Consider the following 27,937-nt stretch of genomic DNA (forward strand, 5'->3'; position numbering starts at 1 on the left):
AGCAGTCCATCAGACCTCCAGAACGGGCCCGGGGGTCTTCTGGCTCCCCCCAGCACCTGGACCAGCATGAGCACCAGGACCAGCCAGGATCAGATCGGACCTCCCAGGACCTGTGTGCGATGGCGGCCCGCGGCAGACTGGGGGCGCTGTGCTTCATCAACCCACTCTTCCTGCAGCTGGAGGTAGAGGAACTCTTAAAGGGACATTGCGCTCAAATCTCTCTCATTTCAAAACCTTCAACCACACACACAGCCTAACCCCCAGATGACATAGATAACATCCTACGACAAAGCTCTCTCTTAACAATGATAAACATATCTGACATCTCTAACTCTACCCCCACCACCCCCCAAACCCTAACCCCCGTCCGTTACACCAGCTGACACAGCAGGCCGCCCAGGGAGTATCTAACAAGCGCCACCGGTTCAAACGCAGCATGAGGGTGCGTGTGTCTACAGAGAGCTCTCTGAACCTGTCCGGGGGCCCCCGGCCCTGCTCTCCTCCCCCCCCGGAGCCGTGTGGGGGGGCGGAGAGGCTGCTGCCCAGCCCCAGCCCCCAGAGGAAGGTCCACGCCGGGGCAGGGCTGCTGAAGAGGACCCCGGCCCTCGCCCCCACCTCCGTGGAAGAGGAGGAGTGGGCGCCTCGTCCGCCGCCCCCGGTGAGAGCGATCATCACTCGCTTCCTCTCTCTCTTTTCCTTTTTTTCTACTCTTGCCTTCTCATGAACTCATTTACCCCCTCCCTGCCCCCCCTCCCTACCCCCCCCCCCCCCCCCCCCCACCCAGTCTATACCAGACCTCCAGGAGGAGGACCCCCCAGCCGCTGGAGGACGAGCCCAGCATCGAGATGGCCTGCCTGGCCTTGGAGGGCCGCCCGGCCCCCTCCCTGGCGGACCTGGACAGCAGCAGCTCCTTCAGCAGCCTGGAGGATGAGTCGGAACCGGACGAGTCGGAGCCGGAAGAGGAGGAGCCGGACGACAGGCCCCTCACCAGGACCAACTCCAAGCAGCGCCCCCCGCTGGTCCGCTCGCACGGCCACGGCGGCCTGCACCGGATGAGCGCCGCCTTCGTGTGTTTCTTCGCCCCGGAGAAGCGGCTCGCCCGGTTGGTCGAGGAGCTGTCGCGCGACAGGCGCTCGGCGTTCGGCGCCATGGTCCTGGACTTCCTCCAGAGGCAGAGGGAGGAACTTAAGCCTCTGCTGTCGTCGTACCCCACCTCCATGTCCTCCTTCTCCTTCTCTGCCTCCACCTGCTCTTCCTCGTCCTCGTCTCACCCCCCTGACCTCCGTGGGCCTGCTCCAGGGGGTGAGGCGCTTCCTGTCCCAGGCCAAGACCTTCCTGCTGGACAGTGGCGAGCTGGAGCCCCCTATCGACACCCTGGTTCCTGAGAACGAGAAAGGTACGGAGGCTCCAGATGTGTCAGGGGGAACTGGACCTGGGGACTAATGACACACATCGTCTGTGGGGCACTTTGTTTCCGATTGAATCGACTTTGAATCGTTTAGGCGATTGCTGTTCAACACACATTGTGTTTCACCACACAAGGCCTAGCTGCACATTGAAGTCTATTCAATAATGCAGGACCGGGACATAATTATTATTGGATACTATTAGCAAACATGTCAATCAGATTAGTCTGTGGCTTGGCGGGGTATTGGAGAGAGAGGGAGAGAGAGAGAGAGAGAGATAGAGAGAGAGAGAGAGAGAGAGAGAGAGAGAGAGAGAAAGAGAGAAGGAGGGGGGGCAGGCATTTGATGAGAGGTAGACTAAAAGTGTCAGTGAGAAGGCAACACACGTGTGTATGAATTTGTGTGTGTGTGTGCGTGCGTGCGTGCGTGTGTGGGTGTGTGTGTGTGTGCGTGTGTGTGTGTGTGCGTGTGTGTGTGCGTGTGTGTGTGTGCGTGTGTATGATGCATTTTTTCCTGTATTACTAACACTTTTGGAGAGCGTTAGAGGGAGGGAGCGCGAGGGAGTGTGTGAGAGAGAGAGATGGATTGAGAGAGAGAGAGTGGAGGGGAGAGAGAAAGAGAAAGAGAGAGAGGGAGCGAGGGGAGAGTCCGTAGGTCCGTAGGTCTGACTGCTTGCTGATTTATCCTCTATTGCGTCGGTGGGAGGCATTAGCATTTTTGTTTCTCCCCATCGTTCATCATAAAAGATATCACAGTCCCACGCTCACTTGAAGAGCAGCACGATTCTGTTAGACCCCATACAGGAGGGAGGGAGGTGGGGAGGGAGGGAGGTGGGGAGGGAGATTGAGGGAGAGAGCCACTGAGAACGGAACGAGGAGAAGGAGAGAGGAAGAGAAGGATGTTTAATAAAAGAGAAGAGAATAGATTGAGCGGAGGGAGGGAGGGATGGAGAGAGGGAGGTAAATTGTGAGCATAGAAGGGAGGGAGGGAGGTATTGATACTGAGTAGAGAGGCTAACTGTAGGAACCCATGCCCCAGAGAGGATACGCGGGGCTTCCTCCTAGTGGGGAAACACTAGGCTGTACTAGCACAGTCAGTCCACACAGTGTGGCTCTGTGAACGTGTGTGTTACATTTACATTTACATTTAGTCATTTAGCAGACGCTCTTATCCAGAGCGACTTACAGTAAGTACAGGGACATTCCCCCGAGGCAAGTAGGGTGAAGTGTCTTGCCCAAGGACACAACGTCATTTGGCACGGCCGGGAATCGAACTGGCAACCTTCTGATTACTAGCCCGCTTCCCTAACCGCTCAGCCACCTGACTCCCCCATCTGACTCCCCCATGTGTTCAGAAGGTGTGGGGGAATGTGTGCGCACCGTAACAATACTGCTTCGAGAGATGTGTGTATGAGTGTAAAAAGTCTCACTTTCCAACCATTGTTCTTTATAAACTGTTACTCTCTCGATCCCTCCCCCTCCCTCTCACACCCCCACTCCTCCTCTCCTCCCTTCTCCCGCCTCCCCCCCCCAGACCTGGCCCTGGAGAAGGCCATGTTTGGCTGTGTGCTGAAGCCCCTGAAGGCTCAGCTCTCCAGGGGCCTGACGCTCCTCCACCGCCTGGACGGCTCCACCCAGAAGCTGACAGACACCCTCCACCGCGACCAGGAGGGGGCGCTGGAGCGCCTGGGCGTGCAGGTGGGCGTGTGTGTGTGTCTGTGTCTAATCCCCATGATCTTCAAGATCCACGGACTCCACATCCCTGAGTCCACGTCCCCCAACCCTAACACTCATTCCACAGCCGTGTGAGGACCAATGAGAGAGCCGGGTGTGTGCTGTGTGCAGGTGGGGGTCCCGGACGCCCGCGGCGTGGAGCGGGTGCGTCAGAAGCTGGCCCTCATGCAGAGGACACACTCCCCCATAGACAAGGTGCTTCTGCTGCTGCAGGTCTGCAAGTGTGTCCACCAGGCCATGGGGTCCTTACACGGTGAGAGGGGGCGGCCACCTCGGTGCCTGATCCAAAAATCACATCAAAGTATTGATCAAAAGTGTTATCATCTATAATAGTAGATAACTATCATGTGTATTCATTTGTTGCTTAGCTGAGTCTTTTTAATCAATATGAATCTTGTTTTTCTAACAAAACAGCATGGAACCAGTAACTGAGCACATGCTATTGTTGTGCACTTCCTCTCAGGACAGGAAGTGAGTCCTGAGGACTTCCTGCCGGCCCTATCCTACCTGTTAGTGCAGTGCAACAGGCCCCAGCTGTTGCTGGAGGTGGAGTACATGATGGAGCTGCTGGAGCCTTCCTGGCTCACTGGAGAAGGCAGGAGACACCTCCACACTACATACTGCCATGCTACTATACTAACTACGATACTAACTAATACTTTTAACTGTGATTATTGCACCAGTGTATATCTTTTATTTGTGTTGTGGTTTAGACAGCTAAAAATAAGGTGATTATAGAAATAAATCACACACCCTCACACACACACAAACACACACCCTCACACACACACACACACACACACACACCCTCACACACCCTCACACACACACAGCCAGGTGGTCTCATGTGTTGGTCATCTCCTCCAGGTGGGTACTACCTGACCAGCGTGTATGCCAGCCTCTGTCTGATCCAGAGCCCGGAGCTGGAGGAGCTGCCCCCAGGCTTCCTGCCCCAGGAGGCCCAGGACCAGCTGAGGGCGTGGGGCTACAGACGCAGCCGAGAGGCCCAGAGCCAGCACCGCAGGCTGCAGAGCCAGGTCAGACCGCCATCACACCCAGGGAGAGGGGAGGGCAGTGGGCCGCCATCCGTGGTCACTAGCCCCCTTGGAGCTAGGCCCCTGGAGCCGTTTTTCAGATTTTTGTTTTGTTTTGTTGTATTGCGTGAGGCGGTGTGCTATTTTTAGTTTGAAACCCAGATGTTTCCCAACCCAGCATCCAAGTGTTCAGTTCTTGTGTTCGAGGTCCAGGTCAAAAAAAGAAATAGACCCTGCATCGTCCTCAACACCTCCACCACCACCCACACACCAACACTAAATCCCACCCCCTCCTCGACCAATCGGGCGCTTCGTTCCTCTCGCTCAACCTCCCCTCCCTCCTCCATCTCAACCTCCTCCCGGATTCAAAATGCCACAACCTGCTTGTCACAGCCGCGGTTAGCTTAGCGACCCGAGCACTCGTCACGTGGGGCAGTTGTCTCCCTTCAAATAGCAGATCTAACTCACCCTGCCGCTAGATATCCACTGATACTGGCTGAGATCAGTCAGCTAAGTGCTATGAGGGAGTGGGCGTTCAGATAACATGAAATTTATTGAGCAGCAACCCACTGAAGCAGGCAAACACAATATGCACGCGGACAGCGAGGAGCACAGTGACTCTGTAAGTTTGCGGCTTTTATATTTTTTATATATATTTATATATATATATATATATATATATATATGAACCTGTTGATGGCGGACTGCTTTTTGGGGGGGCGATTATATCTGTGAGAAGGTGTGTTTGTGAGAGAGAGAGAGAGAGAGAGAGAGAGAGAGGAGAGAGAGAGAGAGAGAGAGAGAGAGAGAGAGAGAGAGAGAGAGAGAGAGAGAGAAAAAGAGAGAGAGAAAAAGAGAGAGAGAAAAAGAGAGAGAGAAAAAGAGAGAGAGAAAAAGAGAGAGAAAAGGAGAGAGAGAAAAAGAGAGAGAGAGTGAGAGAGAGAGAAAGAGGGAGAAAAAGAGAGAGGGAGATGGAAAGTGGATTTCTGTATGTACATGTATTTTTGGGTGTGTGTCTGTGCATGCACTATAAGTGTGTCTTAGTAGAAGTGTCTGTGTAACAAGTGTTTGAGGATGATTAGAGAAAGGTAATGGGTGGCTGTGTGTCTCTGTGTGTGTGTGTGTGTGTGTTGGGGGTGCAAGTGTGTGTGAATGAGTGAGTGTTATGAAGGCAGTTTGTAGGTGGTTCTGCAATTATGTAATACAGTTCTGTACTGTACTGAATCTGGGCAGACTTGGTGTGGAGACATTATTATCTTGCTTGTTGGCATCTGTTGATGAGAAAGACAGTCTATCCAGACATTTTGCTTGATGGAGAAAGAATATGTTGTTGAAGCATTGTGATAATTGTGGTTTTATAAAGAGGGCTTTTAAGTTTAGGATGATGAGGCTTTGACATTTAGTCAGTTAGCTGAAGGCACTAACCTCATGCTGTTTCATGTTCTCAAGCTGTCTGATTTGTCATCTCTTTATGGAGGTGTTTTCTAGTTCTTTATCTAAAGGTTGAGTACGTAACCGCGTTACAGGATTGAAACTTTGTCTTTGTATTTGTGTTTGGCCATCTGTGCCTCATCTCTTTCGGTCTCCCTCCCTCCCTCTGTGTGCGTTCACGTGCCTGGTGCGCTCACATGTCGGCCTGTCTGCCTCCCTTCTTGTCTCATCCTCGCTCTCTATCTGTCCCTCCCTCGAATCCTCCTTTGCCCATCCCTCCATCCCTCCCTCTGTCCTTCCGTCCTTCTGTACCTCCCTCCCTACCCCCATCTCTCCCTTCCTCCCTCCATCCGTCCCTCTGTCATCCTATCCCTCCCTCCATCGTCCCTCCAATCCTCCATTCCTCCCTCTGTCACACGCGCCGTCCATCCCTCCATCCCCCCCCCCCCCCCCCCCCCGCCCTTCCTCCCGCGTCTCCAGAGGTGCGTTCGGGTGCTGTTCCAAGACGGCGAGCGCAGCGCCGTGCGGACTCTCCAGTGGCGCGCGGGCGAGAGCCGCGAGGTCCTGGCCCAGCTCTGCGCCGCCACCTTCGGGGTCTCCGACCCCCAGCACTACACCCTGTACTGGCGCAGCGGCGGGGAGATGCGCGCCCTGCCCACCCAGGCCCAGCCCCAAGACCTGGCCAGCCACAGCGAAGGGGGCCCCTCACTCTCCTACCTGAGGACGGACCACGACTTCAGCAAGATGCGTCGGCTTACCCGGGGGGGAGCCGTGGACCTGGGGGAGTCGGTGTGCGAGGAGTGAGGGGGAGGGAGGAGGGAGGGAGGGAGGAGAGGTGTCGAGTTTCTCTCCCTTCTTGCTTTCTCTCTCTCTGTCTCTCTCTCTCTCTCTGGCTGTCTTTCTCTGGCCACGTCCTGATAAAGCTGTTTTTTTTGTCTCATTTGTAGCCCCTGGAGATGTTGTCAAACCTGCAGCCCCTTTGATAAAACCTCGGGTGCATCTCAAACAGTGCACTATGCCTCCTTATCGTACCCCTCTATGCTGGCTATGGGCAAAAGCAAGCTTTTCTAAATAAGGGACTATCGTGTAAAAGGCAGTGCGCCTAGCCACATTGTCAGCGGTGGTCTAATATAGTGTTTAGGGGCTATGATGGTATGTGGTGCACTTCCTGAGAGTTAGGCTGCCGTTTGGGCCTTCAAGTCTCTAGAGACGGATGTGTGGTTGATTGTTTTCTCCTCGCATCGCCCCATGTGTGTAAAAAGTTAGCTCTGGGTTAAGAGTCTGCTGTCAAGGGCTCGAGGGGGTCTAAATATGACGTCTTTGGGATGTACAGCATGACTACTTTAGGACTAGAGGTCGAGAAATTATAACGGTATTTTAGGCCGACCGGGTGATGACCAAACCTCAATACCAAAGTGATGTCACAGGCCAGAGGCGTAGGATTGTGTGTGAAGCTTAGTGGACAATCTTTGTGTTGAAGATGGACTTGGGGAAAGGACAAGATAGACGTGCAGAGGGTTAACACACACACACTGTTCTCCGGACGCCATTTTGTGATGCTGTGGATGTTGCTCTGCCATGTTATGGGAATGACGCTTAACATGACAGCTTTGGGTTTTAATCTTCACTTTTTCTTTTGGTAAATAAAGGCCTGGTATGTGGCTTTACTAGAGTTTTCTTGTCGTAAGATTTTTCGCCAGCAGAATGTCACTTTAGATACATTTGTCATATAAAAAAACACTATTTTCTTTGTTTTTTCTCTTAATATTTTTAAAGCAATGAGGTTACTTAACCATTCCATGATGAGGAGAGCATGGGGGCTTATATTTTACATTTAGTCATTTAGCAGACGCTCTTATCCAGAGCGACTTACAGTAAGTACAGGGACATTCCCCCTGAGGCAAGTAGGATGAAGTGCCTTGCCCAAGGACACAACGTCATTGTGACCGGCAACCTTCTGATTACTAGCCCGATTCCCTAACCGCTCAGCCAGCTGACTCCCTAGAGGAAGACAATCTGAACATTGCCAATAAACCTGGACCATGTCTTATCTATTGGTGATTGGTTGAATGTAAAGTCAATCACCTATTGGTTGGTGACTCCTGCTGCAACTATACTATAGGTGACATCCAACTGACAATTAACTATTCAATGACTGTTCAATTAACCTTTAATGTTACTATCAATAACAACCTACTATGTACTACGATTGTTCAAATGTGGGAAACACATAATATTGAATATGGATGAGACATTTGAACAAAAGTAAGTCTTTTATTGGAAAGAGGTGATTATTTTGGACAAGGATCATATGGCATATTTTGAAAATTACTGCATGCTAAAATGTTTCATATTGTGCAAAGGTTCTGAGAATGTGGTGTGTGTGATGCTGCATGTGTTCTGTGTGATAAATAAGGCAACTTTAAGGAATTCCCTATTTCTTTTGAATGTAAAACACATTGCTGTATTTTGTCAAGTAATTCAAAATCGCAATAAAATTGCAGTGTATGTTCCCAACGGTGATATCCTGTGTCCGTTTACTGTGCTACTCTGGTGTGTCTGTAGACTGGTGCATGTTGGGTATGGCCCTAGAGGGCAGCAATGTGCCTATTTTAAGGAGAGTTATCACGTCTCAATCCTACTTCATCCTGTTTCTTGGTTCGTTTTAGGCAACACAGTCATGAAACAGATTGAACTGTCTGTTTTTTTATTTGACGTAAATCATAAATTCCCACATTCGTACTGATTCAGTTTAGCTTTGTTCTCTATCACAATAAAGTTATTAACTCAAGTCAATCCACTTGGCATTTCATATTTTTTCCATATACTTCAGACAATGGCGGGTCTGAGTAATAAACAAGTTGTTGAAATGTTTAATAAAAACAACTGCCCACTTGCATTAGTCTCAAGATAAACAATGGGATATTTTGAGAGCTGACATTTTGATGGTTGATAGAAAAACAATCATCGAATCAAGAATCATCCTTTCTTGTAATGGCGCCAACAAAGTGTACATTCTTGCCAAGGCATGTTCCTATTTACGTCCCAGGATTAAAAACATTAATAAACGATCTTGAAGATTCTGTAATGTCTTGTCTCAAGCATTACATCACAGTACCCCTCACCACCCCTCTCACCCCTACCCACTATCTCCCCATCTCTCTCTCTCACCCCTATCCTCTCTCACCCCTCATCTCCCTCTCTCACCCTTACCCTCTATCCTCCCATCTCTCTCTCTCACCCCTATCCTCTCTCACCCCTCATCTCCCTCTCTCACCTCTACCCTCTATCCTCCCATCTCTCTCTCTCACCCCTATCCTCTCTCACCCCTCATCTCCCTCTCTCACCTCTACCCTCTATCCTCCCATCTCTCACCCCTATCCTCTCTCACCCCTCATCTCCCTCTCTCACCTCTACCCTCTATCCTCCCATCTCTCACCCCTATCCTCTCTCACCCCTCATCTCCCTCTCTCACCTCTACCCTCTATCCTCCCATCTCTCTCTCCGTCCTCTATCTCTATCCCCCCCCCCCCCATCTACCTCTGTCTACTTCACACCTACCCCGAGCTTGGCCAGAACGCCCACCCCTTTCTCCTCGTACTCAGCCCTGCTGAGCCAGAAGGACTCCTTGTCCTTCATGATGTTGGCCAGCACCGCCCCGCCCATGAACACCATGTGCTTACGACGAGGGGGGTCCTCGATACGGATCTTGAATTTCTGCAGGAGGGAGGGAGGGAGGGAGGGAGGGAGGGAGGGAGGGAGGGAGGGAAAAAAAGAGAGAGAAGGGAGGGAGGGAAAGAGAGAGAGAAGGGAGGGAGATGTAGGGCTTAATCTGCTCAACTTTCTATAATGCGACACTTTGTTTCTGCTGCTGAATATCAGCGGTATGTGTGCACGTGTGTGTGTGCACGTGTGTGTGTGCGTGCACGTGTGTGTGTGTGTGTGTGTGCGTGCACGTGTGTGTGTATGTGTGTGTGTGTGCGTGCACGTGTGTGTGCGTGCATGTGTGTGTGTGCACGTGTGTGTGTATGTGTGTGTGCGTGCACGTGTGTGTGCACGTGTGTGTGTATGTGTGTGCGTGCACGTGTGTGTGCGTGTGTGTGTGGGACCTACAGAGAGCTTCTCGGTGTCCCCCTTCAACACTGTCTCCAGGTACAGCTGCTTGATCTCTCTCTCCAGTCTGGAGGGCAGTCCAGGGTACATGGTGGTTCCTCCTGACAGCACGATGTGCTTGTAGAAATCAGCCCTGCACCCAGAGCCAGCGTTAGGGCGTGTCCACCCTTCAGCAGCCTCACAGGCCCTCGTATCAAACACTGCCGCTAACGTGAACAGTTAGACTGGGCCATTTAAAGGACAGTTTCAGCAAATTCGCTACTTGAGAGTACGCAGCTTTTCGGTCACCATCAATTCAAAACGTGTTTTGACCGACGTATCATTTCTTACTTTAGACAGACAGATCTAGATAGATTGCAGTATTATTATCAAAACTTTCATTTAAAGCTCCATTTAAAAATGTCATTAATTAAAAAATATTCTTTGAAAACAAAACGTGATATCGCTGTGTAGCACGCCATGTTCTCTTGAGTCGACCAGTCAAAAGGGGGAAGCGAGAGAGCGTGACCTCTGACCTGAGGTCGATGTCTGCGGCCTGGATGGTGTTGAAGAGTAGCTCAGCCACGCCTGCCCCCTCCACGTTGATGAGGTGGGGCTGGAAGAGGGCCTCAGGAGCCCCGAACCTCTCTCCCCCCACCATCACCATACGGCCGTCAGGGAGCTGGGGTGGGCAACATTGGTTAGTTAAACACAACAATGTAGCTAAATATTATTTATTTTTTAAATTACATTATGAACACTGTTATTCTTTATCATTATTATTTAATAACTTTTTAACTTGCTAACTTTTTGTGTCCGCTTTGTCGTGTTAACTTTGGCGTTTGCCATGTTGCTGCGTTAGCACTTTTTCGTCATCAAAAACTCGCTAGTCGCCAGTCTGTCGCTAGGCGCCAGTCTGTCGCTAGTCACCAGTCTGGTTGTGGTTACCGTGTAGGACTCCACCAGCACGGTGGTCTCCAGGGCCAGCTTCTGCTCCTGCTCGATGTTGTAGCCCACGTAGCACAGCTCCTCCTTCAGCATGCGCACCGTCTCAAAGTCCGCCGAGTGGTTGAAGGCGTAGCCTCGCAGCAGCAGGAGCTGAGGGGGGCGGAGGGAGAGAGGGATGGATGAAGGGATAGACGGATGGATGGATGAAGGGATGGATAAATGGATGGATGGATGATGAATAAATGAATATCCCCTCTGGAAACAGACTTTATAATTGAATATCATTTTGACCAAATGTGTTTCCAGACCAAACAAGGTGGCGACGGGGTGGGGGCGCACCTTGATGAGGTAGCGCGTGATGTCACGTCCTGCAATGTCCAGCCTGCGTGTGAGGTGGGGCAGGGAGAAGCCCTCGTACACGGGGCAGATGTGTGTCACCCCGTCCCCCGAGTCGACCACCACACCAGTCAGCAAGCCTGGAGACCAGACACCAGCCACTCATATTCATATCAGCCTCAACCCTCCTTCTCCGCCCCCTCACCCCTCCACCCCCTCACCCCTCCACCCTCTTTCTCCAACCCCTCCACCCCCTCCACCCTCTTTCTCCAACCCCTCCACCCCCTCAACCCTCCTTCTCCACCCCCTCACCCCTCTTTCTCCACCCCCTCACCCCTCCACCCCCTAACCCCTCACCCCTCCACCCCCTCACCCATCCTTCTCCACCCCCTCACCCCTCCACCCCCTCACCCCTCTTTCTCCACCCCCTCACCCCTCCACCCCCTCACCCCTCTTTCTCCACCCCCTCACCCCTTCTTCTCCTCCCCCTCACCCCTCTTTCTCCACCCCCTCACCCCTTCACCCCTCCTTCTCCACCCCTCCTCCCCCTCACCCCTCCTTCTCCGCCCCTCCTCCCCCTCACCCCTCCATCTCCACCCCTCCACCCCCTCACCCCTCTTTCTCCACCCCTCCTCACCCCTCCTTCCCCTCACCTTGGGCGTAGAGTGTCAGCACGGCCTGGATGGCCACGTAGATGCCGTGGAACTTGTACTGCTCGAACATGACCTCCGTGATCTTCTCCCGGTTCTTGGTGGGGTTCATAGGGGGCTCAGTGAGGAGGATCTTGAAGTCGGGGCGATGGAGGGGTTGGGGGGTTATGGGGTCGGGTTGATGGGATGGTGTACAGGTGGTTCAGAGGTTAGGGGTGAGGTGGCAGGTCAGGTCAAGAGGGGGCAGCAATACACATGGATGATTTAGCATCACAGTATTGTAGTAATGAGTACAGTACAGTGAGATGTTTTCAAGGTAATAACAATTAACCGTAAAACAAAAGCTTGACAAACGTGACAAAAAAAGGACTTATGGAAAATGGAAAAATATGTTTCAGCACTGACAACATCACAGCATGGCTCCGAAGGGCGCGGACACTGCGGGGCTCCCTGTCCCTGGCGAGGCCCAGCCTACCTTGCAGTCGGGGGGGTCGAGGTTGAGGCGGTCGGGGCCGAAGGTGTAGTCCCACAGGTGGATCATGTCCTCCCAGCTGCGCACCATGCCGTTGTCCATGGGGTAGGACACGTCCAGCATGTGGCGACACTCACTGGCCTCGTCGCCCACCATCAGGTCCTGGGGTCAGGGGTCAGAGGTCAATGGAGGGTGTTTTTTTGGGAGGGGGGGGGGGGGGGGTCATCCAGGAAGGCTACCTTGTTTTTTAGTCCTCCAAACCCTCTTTCGCCCAACATTAGGTCTTGAGGTTTGGAGGGGCAAGGGGGTTAGAGGTCAGAGGTCAGGAGGGTGGGGTGGGGTCAACTCTCTGTCTGGGCGTGAGCTCACCTTGATCTCGATGTCGCCCACTTTGATGGAGGAGCGCAGCAGTGGTCGGCCCACCATGGCAGGGAAGATGTGCTCAGGGAAGTTGGAGCCAGCGAAGCCACACTTGACAAACTGAGAACCAATTGGAAACGAGACACACTGTGTTTGGTAATCAAGTTAGATTGCTCCTTTGCCGTGGCAGTTCTGGGGGAGGAAAAGGTTCTGTTTCTTGGTTCCTCTGTGTGTCTCTTGTTCTCTTTTTTGACGTGTCCATGTGGACCCACACTGCGACATGTGATGTTACTTCTCCTAAGTGATTTTTGGGGTTTCATTTGGAACTAACCAAGTAATGTTTTATTGGGTTACGTGTATTGTTGTCTCTTAAACTGCTGGCCTGACAGTCTTGAAATGTCTCAACTTGTCTAGCGTAGACCTAATCCACATTCCATAGCCTGGAGGTGAGCTGATCCCAAGAACTGGCCAGCAAGTTAAAAAAAAGTTAGAAAGAGATACTATCTATTTGTGTATAAAAAAAAGACTTTGTATTTACAATTGACTTCAAAGCAACATTTACGTTAGAAATAAAACATGACATTTGAAGAACTGGAAGTTCAGCTCCTCTTCCTGGTTTAGTAACTCGACCAATGGCAGCTCATACCGGCACAGTACCACCATGTATGGTTTGAAGTATGATAGGACGTGTCCAAACACATGTGTACTTTCTGCAGATACAGGCGCACCCACCGCTCGCTGCCTACCTGCCCTGGCTATTGTTACAATTGCTAAATGTACACTTACTAACATAGATTTAGTGTATAATAAACGTTTTATAATATAATAACACATATTTGTTTATAGCCGATACATGTTTGCACAACAAAAACAAGGACCTGCATACTGGACTTGCATCCATTGAGACGTCATAAAGAATACGTTCTAACAATAATAGGATACCCTTTAAATGATTCTGGGTACGTGACGCAGGCAACACAATTTCACAGAACAAAGAAAAAAGAATAACTCTCATTCACTGTGTACAGAACTTTCACCTCAGTTTGAAAACAATCCTAACTTACCCCCGTCCCATTGTCACAGACAACTACTTTTCTTCCCTCGCTGTCCATGTTCCAGTGATGCTGGAGACCACCTCAACTCCCTCCACAGTCTGTCCGCCAGGTAGATTGTGCGGGAAAAATTTATATTTTAGCTATATCTATTATTTCAAAACAATCATGGAAGTTATCGGGCTAGGATGCAAAGTTCTCTTCTCACTCTTTCTGGCCGTGGGGGTGGGGTTACAAGAGAGATAGGTGGGTGGTGGGGGGGAAGGTTTTACAGGTATTCGTGCGAGTATATCTTCCGACTTTGAATATTGTATTGATCAAGGTTTAATGCGCTTTAGCAGTCTGGTTATTTTGCTCTACTGGGCAGGGATTGAGACTTCATTGGAAATGAGGAGATAAATCGGCGTCACGAGGCAAGGCTCCCCAAATGACCTCTCGTGCCAGCCATGAGCGACATTAGCCTGCGTCTTTTAAGCTGTTGACCTGGAATGAACGACTGGAGGAAGACCCTTCCTTGAGCCGCTAGGATAGGCTACATCATACAGTATATATAAAAATAAATGTTTTCTTTGTTCATGGAAATGGCACATTTATGCTACTACATTTAATGAAAACCATGTGGTATGGCAAGAGATCTTTAGGCTACAATAGCCTAAAATGATTTCCCCAAATGTATTGACCTCAGCCAATTCGGCCAGACTATACGTCTGTTAGCCTATTCCTGTCGTGCTTAAGGTCGATTTGGTACAGCTGGTGTCTGGCGTGTATATGAACATTTGTGCAAAACAATATAAGCTACACAGCCCCATTTGAAAACAGATTGTGTATTTTATTCCAAATGCATACTATACGTCTGTTAGCCTATTCCTGTCGTGCTTAAGGTCGATTTGGTACAGCTGGTGTCTGGCGTGTATTTGAACATTTGTGCAAAACAATATAAGCTACACAGCCCCATTTGAAAACAGATTGTGTATTTTATTCCAAATGCATACACCAGACAAAATACGTCAATAATATCCTGTCGTGATATAGGCTATGATGGGTGTACGTGTGATCAAGAAAAACTGCGTCACTTGTTTTGACAGGCAGTTCACACACTGAAAGTCACACTGTCGCACTGACTGTATACTCAGTTAGGCACATCAATGGAGTTATAGACCAAGTTGCGCAAATTACTTTTCTCACAGTTTTGTGTCATTTTTATGATTGTGTAATTATTCATATCACTTCGCCGTTTCACTTAAATGAGAACTGGAGAATGTACGGTAACTGGTGAGACAAATATGCCATAACCCAATCACCATGCCTAATACCCCAACAATTCAGACATGGGGAATTTGGGAAAAATTGGATTCAAAGAAAGCAGCATATTCTAGTTAAATACGTTGTTAATCGTTGCAGGCTCACGATTTAATGCAAGGAGGTGAAACAGAATTTAAGCAGCCTAATTTGTTCCTGTGTTGTTAAGTCAGTTAAGTTATAGCAATTTACGAAACAAACTGAATCTGAACCTCAGAATGTGGTTCAGATTAAGAGAGTTAATACTAAGAGAGTTTAGGTAGTGACAGCTGAAAGTCATAAGGCAGTGAAGTGTGTTTGAGCAAAAATCGTGCCTGCAATCACAGTTTCTGCTTATTAAAGTTCACCTACTGTAACACGAAGCCTACTGAAGGCAGTATTTTTTAAGAGACTGTTTCGGACGGTCTTTGATAACAAATTCCTTAGAATGATATATCTTACAATGTAGACCTACTCAAACAAACTATGGCCTACTCAAACTTACTATAGGCTACTCAAAATTATCTCGTGAGTTCTAACCATTAACGTATCAAAATGTAGAATAACATCAAACTTCAAGTTGAGGATGATCTAAGATCATGTATAAATCTATAAATACTTTGCCTGAGAATTTGTGAAACATTTTTATTGCCGCAAATTTGCCGGCAAAAAAAATGGATGCTGATATTGTCGCAGACCATCTACCCGTGTGTAGATGTTTGTGTGAAAACTTTAGCAAACAAACAGTCTCTGCAACAGCACTGGCTGACGACCCCACAGGTCCCCACGTGCCCCTTTTTTGCATTTTTAAGTGCATGAGTGTGGAGGTTCAATCCCCATCCTTTAACCCCCTCCCCCCCTCCCCTCCCCACCCACCCCGATCCCTCCCAACATATCAACTGGTCCCAATCCAGCCTTCATACGAGGTCTGTTTGCATAATAATGGAAGGTAGCACTTGTGTCCCAAGCCACAGGGTTCCAAGTTCTGGAGTGTTCTAGAGTTTCTTGGTTCACATGATTCTGTAATAGTCTATCAGGTGGGTCGGTGACTCCAAGGTGGCTTCTCTCTCCTCTACCTCTCTCCTTCCATCGGAATCTCCCCCCCCCCCCCCCCCCCCACACAAGGGGCCGAAGGATTGTCTCACGACTCGAACTCGCTGTCGCTGCTGACGGAGATGTCCGGGGTGGAGGCGCCTGTGCCGCGGCGCTCCGTCCCCGTGCTGCAGTCGCTGGCCTCGGGGCTGCCGGGGTTGCGGGGGGAAGCGGGCAGCAGGTGGGGGTGGTGCCGGTGGTGCAGCTCCTGGACGGAGCCCTCGGGAGAACTGCCGGCGGGGAGGTGGGAGGGGTCCTGCTGTAACCTGGGGGGAGGAGAGGGGGAGAGGGGGAGAGAAGAGAGAGGGATAGGGAGAGAGAAGGGAGGAATAAGATAGGGGGAGGGGGAGAGAAGGGAGGGATAGATAGAGAGAAGAGAGAGGGAGAGGGGGAGAGAAGGGAGAGGGATACGGAGAGAGAAAGGAGGAATAAGATAGGGGGAGGGGGAGAGAAGGGAGAGGGATGGTTAATTTGAGGTCAGAGTTGAGGCCCTGTGTCCGTAGGTTTGAATCACGTGAAACTGGCTCTTCTCCGCGAAAATATCTATCTTTCATTGTAAAAACATCACACAGACGATAAACATGGAAATCTCTTCCGCGTACACTCTTTTTAAGCTTTTTTTTTTCACCCTTTATTATTAGTAAAAGTCACTTTCCAAACATCACACCACACCTGGACGTACCTGTTCTTGGCTGAAGCAGCCCGGTCTCTTTGCCTGCGGTTCTTGAACCAGTTGCCCACCTGGGTGGGGGTGAGGCCGGTGGCCTGGGCCAGGTGCCTCTTCCTGGAAGGGTTAGGGTAAGGGTCCTGCAGGTACCACTCTCTCAGCAGACTCCGTGTTCTCTCCTGCGTAACGCAAACAAACTATGACACTTTAGACACCCGGAGCTTCTTTTAAGGTCACACGAAAGGGCCTACAGTAGTGGCGGACCCCCTATCAGTCCGTGACTTGTGAGTCACTGTCAGTTGTGTCCGGGTGGGTTTTGTTTCAAAACTGGTCTTTGGGGAACCGCCAGATCAGATAATGCTTAAAATAATCTTATTAAAGTTGGATTGATGAATGATTATGATCTTAATCTACAGTAGAAGGATGTATTCATAGGCTGATAATTGGCTTAGGAATCGGGATAAGGGGCTTAGTATTCGAGAAGCTCGGGACCTATGAAAATGCCTGCCATACCCGTCCTGGCCACAGGAGGAAGACAACCGTGTCATCTGTGAAAGCTGCTTGTCTGGAACCCACTAACCTTGTGTAAACCTGTACCTCTATCTTGTCGACAGGCTCATGGTATTATTTGGAATCTGTTTAGCCTGTGCTAATTTTGTTGTGTTATTAACCCAGCTGTGTTTGTTTTTGTGCAGCCCTTTTACACCTAGCTCCTAACTACTGCTTTTCCGTGTCTGAATATACAGGATAAGCTTAGCTGACTGACTGACTGATTTGTTGTAAGGATGGCTTGATGCTTCTCTGACCTAATGAACAGTCAAAACAGGTTGAACACCTGAATAGACTGCACTTGGTTTATCCACAAATCTGACAGGGAGTTAATAAAGGAATTTATAATGAAGGCTACATCAAAGAGGGCATCTGAAATCAAGTGAGCTGTTAAATGTTCAAACCAAACCACAAGGAACCTGTTCCTTCCTTGTGTCTTGTATCATTATGACCTTGTAGTGTATGTACATCTCCGGGATGAGGTAAAAAATATGAAGTTGTTCATAGCATTATCATCTTAAGAGCTCAGGAACAGGTGTTCTCAATACACCACACACCTTGACTGGGCTCAATTACTGGAGACTAATGCTATTATTATATTTAGAGGCAAAATAGTTAAATTAGCCAAGTCATTGTCTTGGCCAAATACAGATAGGGTTTGCCTGTTCAGATGGCAACTTTATGTAAACTTTCTGCATAGGCAAGGCTACATCATCTTTATTTATTTAATGTGCAGAAGCACTGCTATGAATACAAATTCGGCCATTCACAACCGGATTTTTGTCTGGCTCACCTTAAAACAGTGCGTCTTTTGTTCTCCGTCCCAAATAGTACGGGGCAGGGGAAACTTCTTTCGGATACGGTACTTCTCCACCGGTCCCAGCGGCCGGCCCCGTAGTCGCTCAGCCTCTCGATAGTGCGCGTCCAGCCACAGGTCCTGAAGTTTTGCGTGAGACTCGCGCGTGAAACGGTGGCTCTGGAGGATCTGATACAGGGCCTCAAAGTTTCCTCCATGGAATGCAACGAGCGCTCGGGCGCGCATTACGGACTCGTGACGGTTGAGAGCTTCTCCGGCCGAGCCGGGAACAGCGGCAGGCAGAGACCACAGGAACCGTCCTAGGCGTTCGATGTCTCCGGTTTCTTCCAAGTTCTCGCAAACGCGGGCTACCTGCTCCGGTGTGAACATTGGTAGGGGGAACATTTTTCCCGTCTGGTTGTCGCAATTCAGTCAGCGAATACAACGTTTTTTAATTGGAATACAGGCTGTAAAATATCGATTATGTTCGGCTACATAGACATGGCCATAGTGGTCATATATCGCCGCGAGGTCTGCCCAAAACGCGCATAAAAGTTCCAAATGCACACTGCATCCAGTCGGAGTTCTCTTGACAAACTTGTGTGCGAAATCAACACCAAGATCTCTGATAAATACCGACTAATTGGAGGGAGTTCCTTATGTAATATATGTCCTTCTCTGTCTGTCTCCTTTCTCGGTATTTGGGCTAAATGTGAGAGCAACGGAGCAGGTTCCCTGGGTCGCTGAGCTATTGGCCGGTAAAGGATAAACACCAGAAGTCAACCTGTATTTATAGCTAGATACAATTAGCATCTTTGTGCTTGTTTTGAGAGGGATTATACGCCTCGCTCATTAGCCACATAGCAGGGGGCAGTGTGTATAGAGGTGACTGGCTGATCAGCTTGTTTGGCTTAGCTCTGGGGAGTCATTCACTGGCAGGATGATTGCTAGGTAGCTGCACGGCTATTTAACCTATTTGGTCTGACCCGGGGAGAAATACATTTTTTTAAACGTTACCTAAGCATCACATATCCAATGTTTTTTTTTTGTTGTTGTTTTTTTTTAATCAACCTATGTGAAACCCAGTCTTATCTAGTTGATACCCTATCATGCAGATGCAGTGATTTTAGGCTATTCATATTGTTGCTCGTATAGACATCGGGTCAATCAAATCACAAAATAAACAATATAAATTCGATGTGCTGCAAGGCGGACAACTCGGGTGCATTATGGGATTCCTTTGATCAGTCAATTAAGATGGCAGAGAGGCAGCTACTCAGCGTTCTGTTTTTAATGAGGATTTGCTTCTCGCTGTCAAGCGCCTCTGTGCTTAGGCCATAAACACCTGTATCACATGCGCGTCTTCGCTTGACCGCGGGGACATTTCTAGACGCATGTCAGGTAAAGCGGCTAAGAATCTCTCTTCGATCCCCGACTAATACCATGGTAATTAAACAAGACACGGTTATACCATATCCTCCAGTTTGACCCCCTCCCCAGATCGTCATATGCGTTTCTGGGAATATGCACCGGGTTGTAACATTACATGACCCGTCTCGCAAATCCCTCTGATCTTGGAATTAAACAGTCCTTTAAGGAAACACATTTCGTAATTATCCCTATTTATCATTGGCATATGTCTTCAAATACGGTACCATTTCAAATTGCCCTTTTAGGACATTCTCTAATACGAGGATTCATTAAGACACAGAATCATAAATATTACTGAATGACATCCTCGTCAGTTTAAGAATTATTTAGGAGTTTAGGCATATGTGAGATCTGTCAGTTGCACCTACCACACTTACTAAAAAGTTTGATAGTTCATGAAAATTGATAGTCTACCGCTGAAGTGCTTGAACATCTGTTGTTCTGATGACAAATGCAATTTATTTTCACAAGTCTGCATAAAGAAAGCCTTTTGTCTTAAAAAAATTAAATAATATGCCGTGGCTTAGTGAACCTAGAACCCCCCTGGGTGTAGCAGATTAGGAGTCCTGATGTGTGTGTGTCCACAGGTATTTGTCAGGTCAAGAGTTACACAATATGTGTTTTAGGAAGTCAGTCTAGAAAACAGATGAGCTTCAAATGGTTTTGCCATGACATTTTAAATCCCTGAAAACATTTACCTTACACAATTAAAAGATTGACTATAAAACTATCAACAATTATGTTTTTTTTTTCTCATTTTGCTTGCAGAACAGAACAATATTGAGTCTGTAGCCTGTAATACTGACACAAGTAAAGAAGTAAAGATTGAGATATTAGAGATAATCTTAAACCAGCAGCTTTGACAGACACTAAGGCTTAACTATAAACATTAGTGTCCCATTGCGTGCAGGTATAGTTAACAGTCAAGTCAGAATAAATACCAGATTAGAGAACTACTCATATTAAGCTTCCCTAATCGTGTGTAAAAATAAATAATATTCTGTCATATATTAGTTTGAGTATTTGTTTAGTTGTTAGACACGTTATACATGTTAAACACAAAAGAAAGACATATTTACAGCACAAAAAAGGTATACTCTTGGGTGTGTAATTGGATGTATTTACCTCAGCACTGTAATCAAATATTATATTTGTGCATGCAAACCCCCTAAGCAACTCTTTAAGAGTAATGTCAATGTTTGACTTTAAAGATTTTGTCCAGCATAACTTTAATTAAATATACTAATGATTGGGCAAATTAAGGCTAAAACTACCCTCCACATACAGCATACAAAGAGACAAGGAAGAATACATTTTAAAGCTAGACGGTGTGTGTGTGCTTGTCATCACTTTGTGTGTGGGGAGTGTGTCAGTGTAACAAATGCATTTGTGTGTGTGCATGCGTGTCACTAATGTGTGACACGCATCTTAACAGCACTCACATGTTGGTTGGTGGGGGGTTAGGGGAGGGGAGTGCGGGGGGAGGAGGGGAAGGCAGCCGAGAGCAGATCATGTCCTCTCTAAGCTGATTCTCTCAGGTTTCAGACGTTTCCTGCCACCCTAACTATGGTGCCTCGGATCCATCATCATATATCCGAGTTGGGAAGACGAACAAATCCGTAGTGTTTGTTAAGACTCAGAGGCTGATCCGTTGGGGAGTGCGACTCAAAGTTCTAGATCGGGTATGTGCGGGTGTGTGTGAGGACACCCTACAGGTCCTGGTGGAACGCTAGCGATCCCAGTAGAACCCCAGTAGAACCCCAGTGGAATCCCGGTAGAATCTAAGTAGAATCTGCTAGGCCACTGGTACTGGTCAACTGATTTTCCATCATGTCCAACATGTCACCTAGCCTCCAGTTATACCCTCCCCAGGCCAGTAGCGGTCTTTAGCCACCTCCAAACCAACCACCAGTATCACCCCTGGAGACCATGTTGCTCTTACCCCTCTGCCCCCTCCTGTCCCTCCTGTACCCCCCCTCCCCTTCAAACAGAGCCCCCCAAACCCTCAATCTGTTAACACTTTTGGAGCAGACTGGAGCCACAATCTGCTTAACCTCTCACAAGCCCCCTTAGCATGGGATGAATCATAAAATTAGGACGGGATGAAGAGATGACGATCTGCCTGTGTATGTGTGTGTGTGTGTGTGTGAGAGAGAGAGAGAGAGAGAGAGAGAGAGAGAGAGAGAGAGAGAGAGAGAGAGAGAGAGAGAGAGAGAATGGGGGTATTAGTGTGTGTGTGTGTGTGTGTGACAGAGAGAGGAGAAAGAGCCGCCTTTTTAATTCTTTAATTCTTTAATTTTTTCTATTGATTTATTTCTCCCATTCTCAGAAATATTTTTTTTATACAGGGAGAGTTTTCACCAGTGTGCACCAGCAGGGCTTTCCTCAGCAAACCTCACAGTTCCTTCTTTGTATTCTTCAAGTAATTCAGCTAGCCTAACCGAAATTCGATCGTGTTTCGTATTTAATTATTTATTGTCAGTGGGCTATGACATTCTACAATTCTTTTTTGTCTGCTAAGTTTTTATTTATTTATTTTTTACAATTTTATTATTTAAAATTAATTTATTCATTTAACTATTTATGTATACATTTACAAAATGACAATTCATCCTATGTGTGAACAATATTCTGTCCTTCAACAATGAGAAGAGTTAACTGAAGTAGGGGATATATTTCACATTATACTGTACAAGTATTGTAATGCTACGAGTCTACCACCTATGCTTACCTTCTCCTCCTACAACCTCCTCCTTCTCTTCCCACTTCCTCCTCCTTCCACCTCCTCAAACAATCTTCTCTCACCTCCCTCTCCTTCTCCTCCTCCCCCACCCCCTCCTCCCCCCTCTTCCTCCTCCTCCCCACCCCCTCCTCCCCCTCTTCCTCCTCCTCCCCACCCCCTCCTCCCCCTCTTCCTCCTCCTCCCCACCCCCTCCTCCCCCTCTTCCTCCTCCTCCCAACCCCCTCCTCCCCTTCTCCTTCTCCTCCTCCCCACCCCCTCCTCCCCCTCTTCCTCCTCCTCCCACCTCCTCTTGAGGACCAAGGGCAGTGGAATTGAAACCCCACTTGGCATAATTAATTAGAGGCTTAAACAGAAGGCTCATGCTTAAAAATGAGCTGTTGATTTTGCCAAGAGGCAATGCAGGGGGTGTGTGTGTATGTGTGTGTGAGGGTGTGTGTGCATGTGTGTGTGTGTGGGGGGGGGGGGAGTATTACCATTCTGTATAAATACACAGAAACACAATTAACAAGCAACTGGGAGGAGAACTAATTAGTATTATCTCCTTATCATCAACCAACCCCTATTGCCAAAGAAAATGAGGTCACAACACAAGCGCTGTCACATTTACACACACACACACAATAACAAGCTCAGAAAAGCACACACACAACAAGCTCAGGAGGACACACACACAGAAAATACTAATTCCCTCGAGGCAAATGTTTAGGAGGGCTAATTACAAACTAATTTGCAACTCTATAGCACTATCCTCCCAGACAAGCCCCCCTCTCAACACACACCCACACACACGCACACAGTCACACACACACACGCACACCCACACAAACACACCCACGCACACCCACGCACACCCACGCACACCCACACCCACGCACACAGTCACACACACACACGCACACCCACACACACACGCACACACACACCCACGCACACCCACACACACATGCACACACACACCCACGCACACACTCACACATGCACACCCACACACACACCCACACACACACTCTGTGTTATCATAGGTCTACCTAACACCTCTTCCCTGAAGGCATGAACCAAACAAACAACATTCACTTCCCCCTCATTGCAAGGAGAGAGGAGACAAATCTCTTATCTCTACGTAGACGATGAGTCAACACAGGTGACACCAATAAACCAGAAACAATTACTGATGTTGGATTTCCCAGATGGCATGGAAGACTTGTCCTAACCAAATGCACCTAAGATAAGAACCTGGATACTTGAGGAAAACTAATTTACTGATAATCCATGTGGATGTGTTGAAATAGACCTGTAAAGAGATATTTACTGTAAGACACATTGAGACGTTTCTATAGAAAACGTGTTTTGCGTTACTGTCAACCCGAGTCCTTGGGTCACTGTAAAACACCCATGTCCCTTCGTGAGACGGTGGTTTTTGGTGGTGATGATTTTCACATATCACAGGAGAAAAATGAAGCTGAGAGTTAGGTATGTCTTCACTGCGTTTAACCTGTGCCATTGTGTTCAGTCCGTGCATGGTAACGCAAAAAAAGATCTGACTTCTCTGAAATACAATTCTATTTCATTTACCTTACTGTTTTCACATGCCATTATATCATTATTACAAAACAACAAAACTACTCCTAACCCTAACCCATAACTCTACCACCTAACAGCACTCCTAATACCCCTGTCTGATCATTCTCATGAAACTCATCCGCATCAACTTACTTGCTCCTACCCTAGTACTACCCTGATTCAGACATCTAAAAATCCCTTTCACCACTGAAACGGAGGAGGGCTCTTACGACAGAAACCGGCGCCAGAGAACCCTAAAGCTGAGAACAGTTTAAAAAACAAGATGTTCTTTTCAACTTCAGTTAACACACAGGCCATCAAGTACATTTGCAGTCTACACAGACACACACCTGCACCCTCACACAGACACACACACACCGTGTACAAATATACTCCCAGACAGTACAATGACACCTCAGTATCATCTTCTCTCAGAAGATCAGCTTAGCCAGCTCCCTTGCTCCGGTCAGCTCCCAGATAAGCCCTCGGAGGGTGGAAATAGATGTGCGATCGTCTTCTGCGGAGGCCTTGTTTGTTTGTTTGCCTCTTCTGCAGGCCTTGGCCCTTTTAGCAGTGATTAGCCTCTAGAAGGTAACCACACGGTGGTGGCTGACAACGTTGGCTGACATAACGTTGAATGTGACTAACGATTGTGAGGGGCATCTGGCACACTTCACCCCTACCTTCACACCCTGCCCCTCCGCCCTGAATGTATAGAACATTGAACTGATGGTGTGAAAATATGTACAAAATGACTTTTGTACGGTTTTATACTGTAAAGTAGAAATGTGTTGTTTGCATGGTTTTTATTTTATTTTTAGGGTTTGGTAGTTCCTCTGTGCTTGGACCTATGGTTGAAAGAGCCTCCAATTATTTTTGGGACTTTGAACGTCAGACACAGGGGTTCACTGAATTGTGATTCATTCATGTCCTTATCTTCAATTCAACAGAATTCTAAACGGAAGTAGATGTATAAAAACCTTTCTCAAACAAACTTCCCTGCCTCCCAGCTATCCCATGATATAACAGGTGTCATTGGTGGAGGGGGAGAGGCGTGGAGGGGGAGAGGCGTGGAGGGGGAGAGGCGTTGAGGGGGAGAGGCGTGGAGGGGGAGAGGCGTGGAGGGGTAGAGGCGTGGAGGGGGAGAGGCGTGGAGGGGGAGAGGCGTGGAGGGGGAGAGGCGTGAAGGGGGAGAGGCGTGGAGGGGGAGAGGCGTGGAGGGGGAGAGGTTAAGGAGGAGTGGTGGGACTGGGAGGAGGAGGGAGAGGATACGGTGTGACTGCTCATGAAGCGGCCAGAGGAAGAGGGATGGATAGATAAGAGACAGACCAGACAGATAGTAGATAGATAAGACAGACAGACAGGTAGATAGATGGATGCTTTTCTCTGCGTGCATATCCACATTGTATGTTTCTCAGCCGTACTCATTCTGGCTTAGCCACAGCACACACTGACCGTCCGGTGGCTAACCTTACACGTGACACACACCGATACACAGCGAGCAAACTGACTTCAAACCAGCATCTTACTCTTCCTTTAGAAATGTGTAGAAGTGTCTACAGAATATCTGGGAAACCGTGAAAAAATATTCTACTGGGCCCCTTTTATAAACACGTAGTTTTCAGTCATGTAATCCCTGCAGGATTTGTGATTCATTCATGTCCTTATCTTCAATTCAACAGAATTCTAAACGGAAGTAGATGTATAAAAACCTTTCTCAAACAAACTTCCCTGCCTCCCAGCTATCCCATGATATAACAGGTGTCATTGGAGTTGTTTAGGAATGCTAAAGGGCTTAAAGGTAGGATTTATTCTCACCTAATACTTTAATGCCCATTCATTCCTGCCTCTGTGACATAGCTCCCTCCCTGCTGATATCCTCCTCCTGGCCCCACCCCTCTGGCATACCCCAATGGGTATTGTCATCTGTCAATGTCAGACATTAATATGTGCTCCATACATGACACAAATGTAGCTTTGGGTGCACTTGATTTAGTTTACCCCTGGAACAATTAGCACAAAAAAAAAGAAACACCTCAGATACTGTCAGGTGATCCTTGCAGACAGCTGGCAAACTCAGGAATGATTTTACTAATAAATAAAAATGTTAGCGAAAGTTGGCAATTACCCCTTTACCGCAATACCATAATGTTTAGATTATAGAATGTTTATGTACAGGTTTTCTTCTTTGGTGCATTCCATCAAAGCACCGAACTCTAATGACTGTTGTATCCATGGTGATTCCAGGCTCTTCAACAAAACAAAGCACAAGCATCACACACACTCATGATATCACTGGCAATCCGCCCGATAATTGAGAGCGTCAAGAGGATGTCCGAGCGTTGTGTTTTGAAAACAACAGCTTCGTTGTATCATGGACCCCCTCATCTGCCCCTTCATCTGTTCCTAAACCAACAAAGGAGACTTAGCTCACTGGGCTTGGTGTGTGTGTGATGTGTGTGAGTCTGTGTGTGTCTGTGTGTGTGTCTGTGTACGTGTATGTCAAGCCCACAGCTGTACCCGTGTCTATGTTTGCCTGCCTTAGTGTGTCCCTGTGTTCTGTGTTTGAGGTTCACCTGCGTCCTGTTGAATGTCTGTCAATGGTCTCGTTAGTGTTGTTGCTTTCAACTGTCTTGTCAGGGATGCTGTTTAAGTCCCTGTGAACTACTTGGTCAGTAATTGTTTTTAGCATGTAGCATGTTTCTGGTTCCTTGTCTATATTTCCAAAGTCTATGTGAGTATTCCCTGTGGTATTTCTCAAGTAAGTAAACCCTTACCCTTACGTTTTGTGAATCCTCCCTCTGTGTCTCCTTGCGCTTGGGTCCAGTACAGTGTACTGGGGATTCCTAATAGGAAAGATTTGGCGGTTTTCAAGAAAGGATTTAGATGCTTTCTTAAATTAATTACAGGTGTTTTATCAGTAGATCCTTGGATAATTGGTATATCACAGCCTAGGGCTTGGTGGTTAAATGAATGACATGGATAAGTTACAGAGTGACTTATATACAATGAAGTAAACAAGTACAAATATCCTTTCCATGGAATTCTCTGTGTGTGTGTGTGTGTGTGTGTGTGTGTGGAGGGCAGGTGGCGTGTGTGTGTGTGTGTGTGTGTGGAGGGCAGGTGGTGTGTGTGTGTGTGTGTGTGTGTGTGTGGAGGGCAGGTGGTGTGTGTGTGTGTGTGTGTGGAGGGCAGGTGGGGTGTGTGTGTGTGTGTGTGTGGAGGGCAGGTGGGGTGTGTGTGTGTGTGTGTGTGTGTGTGGAGGGCAGGTGGGGTGTGTGTGTGTGTGTGTGTGTGGAGGGCAGGTGGGGTGTGTGTGTGTGTGTGTGGAGGGCAGGTGGGGTGTGTGTGTGTGTGTGTGTGTGGAGGGCAGGTGGGGTGTGTGTGTGTGTGTGTGTGTGTGTGGAGGGCAGGTGGGGTGTGTGTGTGTGTGTGGAGGGCAGGTGGGGTGTGTGTGTGTGTGTGTGGAGGGCAGGTGGGGTGTGTGTGTGTGTGTGGAGGGCAGGTGGGGTGTGTGTGTGTGTGTGTGTGTGGAGGGCAGGTGGGGTGTGTGTGTGTGTGTGTGTGTGGAGGGCAGGTGGGGTGTGTGTGTGTGTGTGGAGGGCAGGTGGGGTGTGTGTGTGTGTGTGGAGGGCAGGTGGGGTGTGTGTGTGTGTGTGTGGAGGGCAGGTGGGGTGTGTGTGTGTGTGTGGAGGGCAGGTGGGGTGTGTGTGTGTGTGTGTGTGTGTGTGTGTGGAGGGCAGGTGGGGTGTCAGCAGGACATGTTTAAAGCACAAGCAGCCAGAGCACACTGGACGCAGGGCTTACCGGCAGGGTGATATGTGTGCCAGGTCACGTCTTTCAGGGTTACCTGCTCCCAACGCTGCTCCTGGACACCTTCTAAGCCTTCCCCCGTTTAACTGCATCGTTCCCCTGCTCCGGGACCATGCAGGTGTGAGTTGAGCTGGTGGGCTGTTGTCATTGGACGTACCTGTAATGCTCTGACACTCCCCCCACTCATCTCTGACTTTCAAATCACCATGCCAACATGCACACACCAACTAACATATACATACACGTCTTGGTTGTGATGAGGTTCTGTGTTTTTTCCTTTTTTTTCTTGAATGGCCTCAGTTATCATTTTTTTGTCAAGTAATTTTAATGAAAAAACTCATTAAACTCACTTTTAGTGAACTCACTAAAAATGATCAAGTTTAAGTTTGGATTGAAACCATCCTTGTAACTCACTTTGCAAAATTTGTAGTTCAAACTGGTTTGTGTTTGACTTTGAGTCTCAACCGAAATGATCAGGGCTATTCCTAACTCGT

The 27,937-nt window shown here is 48.4% G+C and overlaps 3 protein-coding genes across 3 annotated transcripts in view; 1 reads left to right on the forward strand and 2 right to left on the reverse strand.

Annotated features, from left to right (window-relative positions):
* Nucleotides 1–6,408, forward strand: part of rin1b (Ras and Rab interactor 1b) — a 6,679-nt gene extending 271 nt beyond the window's left edge. The window contains 9 exon segments of the mRNA XM_067261114.1: nt 22–182; nt 380–658; nt 795–1,271; nt 1,273–1,396; nt 2,940–3,103; nt 3,251–3,392; nt 3,603–3,734; nt 4,007–4,176; nt 6,085–6,408. Coding sequence (XP_067117215.1) covers nt 22–182; nt 380–658; nt 795–1,271; nt 1,273–1,396; nt 2,940–3,103; nt 3,251–3,392; nt 3,603–3,734; nt 4,007–4,176; nt 6,085–6,408 — 1,973 coding nt within the window.
* A 2,732-nt stretch (nt 6,409–9,140) lies between these two features.
* On the reverse strand, nt 9,141–13,730 carry zgc:101810 (uncharacterized protein LOC493612 homolog). Its single transcript, XM_067261443.1, has 9 exons — nt 13,527–13,730; nt 12,472–12,582; nt 12,106–12,264; nt 11,634–11,763; nt 10,984–11,120; nt 10,645–10,794; nt 10,233–10,378; nt 9,718–9,850; nt 9,141–9,321 (listed from the first exon to the last, which is right to left on the reverse strand). Exons 1-9 carry the CDS (start codon nt 13,572–13,574, stop codon nt 9,151–9,153), a joined length of 1,185 nt encoding a protein of 394 aa, XP_067117544.1. The 5' UTR covers nt 13,575–13,730; the 3' UTR covers nt 9,141–9,150.
* Nucleotides 13,731–15,933: 2,203 nt separating this feature from the next.
* Nucleotides 15,934–18,301, reverse strand: six7 (SIX homeobox 7). The gene is made up of 3 exons (XM_067261444.1): nt 17,894–18,301; nt 16,567–16,730; nt 15,934–16,150 (listed from the first exon to the last, which is right to left on the reverse strand). Exons 1-3 carry the CDS (start codon nt 18,299–18,301, stop codon nt 15,934–15,936), a joined length of 789 nt encoding a protein of 262 aa, XP_067117545.1.
* Between the last annotated feature and the right edge of the window lie 9,636 nt (nt 18,302–27,937).

This window comes from Osmerus mordax, chromosome 23 (assembly GCF_038355195.1).
Source record: "Osmerus mordax isolate fOsmMor3 chromosome 23, fOsmMor3.pri, whole genome shotgun sequence".
Taxonomy (NCBI): Eukaryota; Metazoa; Chordata; class Actinopteri; order Osmeriformes; family Osmeridae; genus Osmerus; species Osmerus mordax.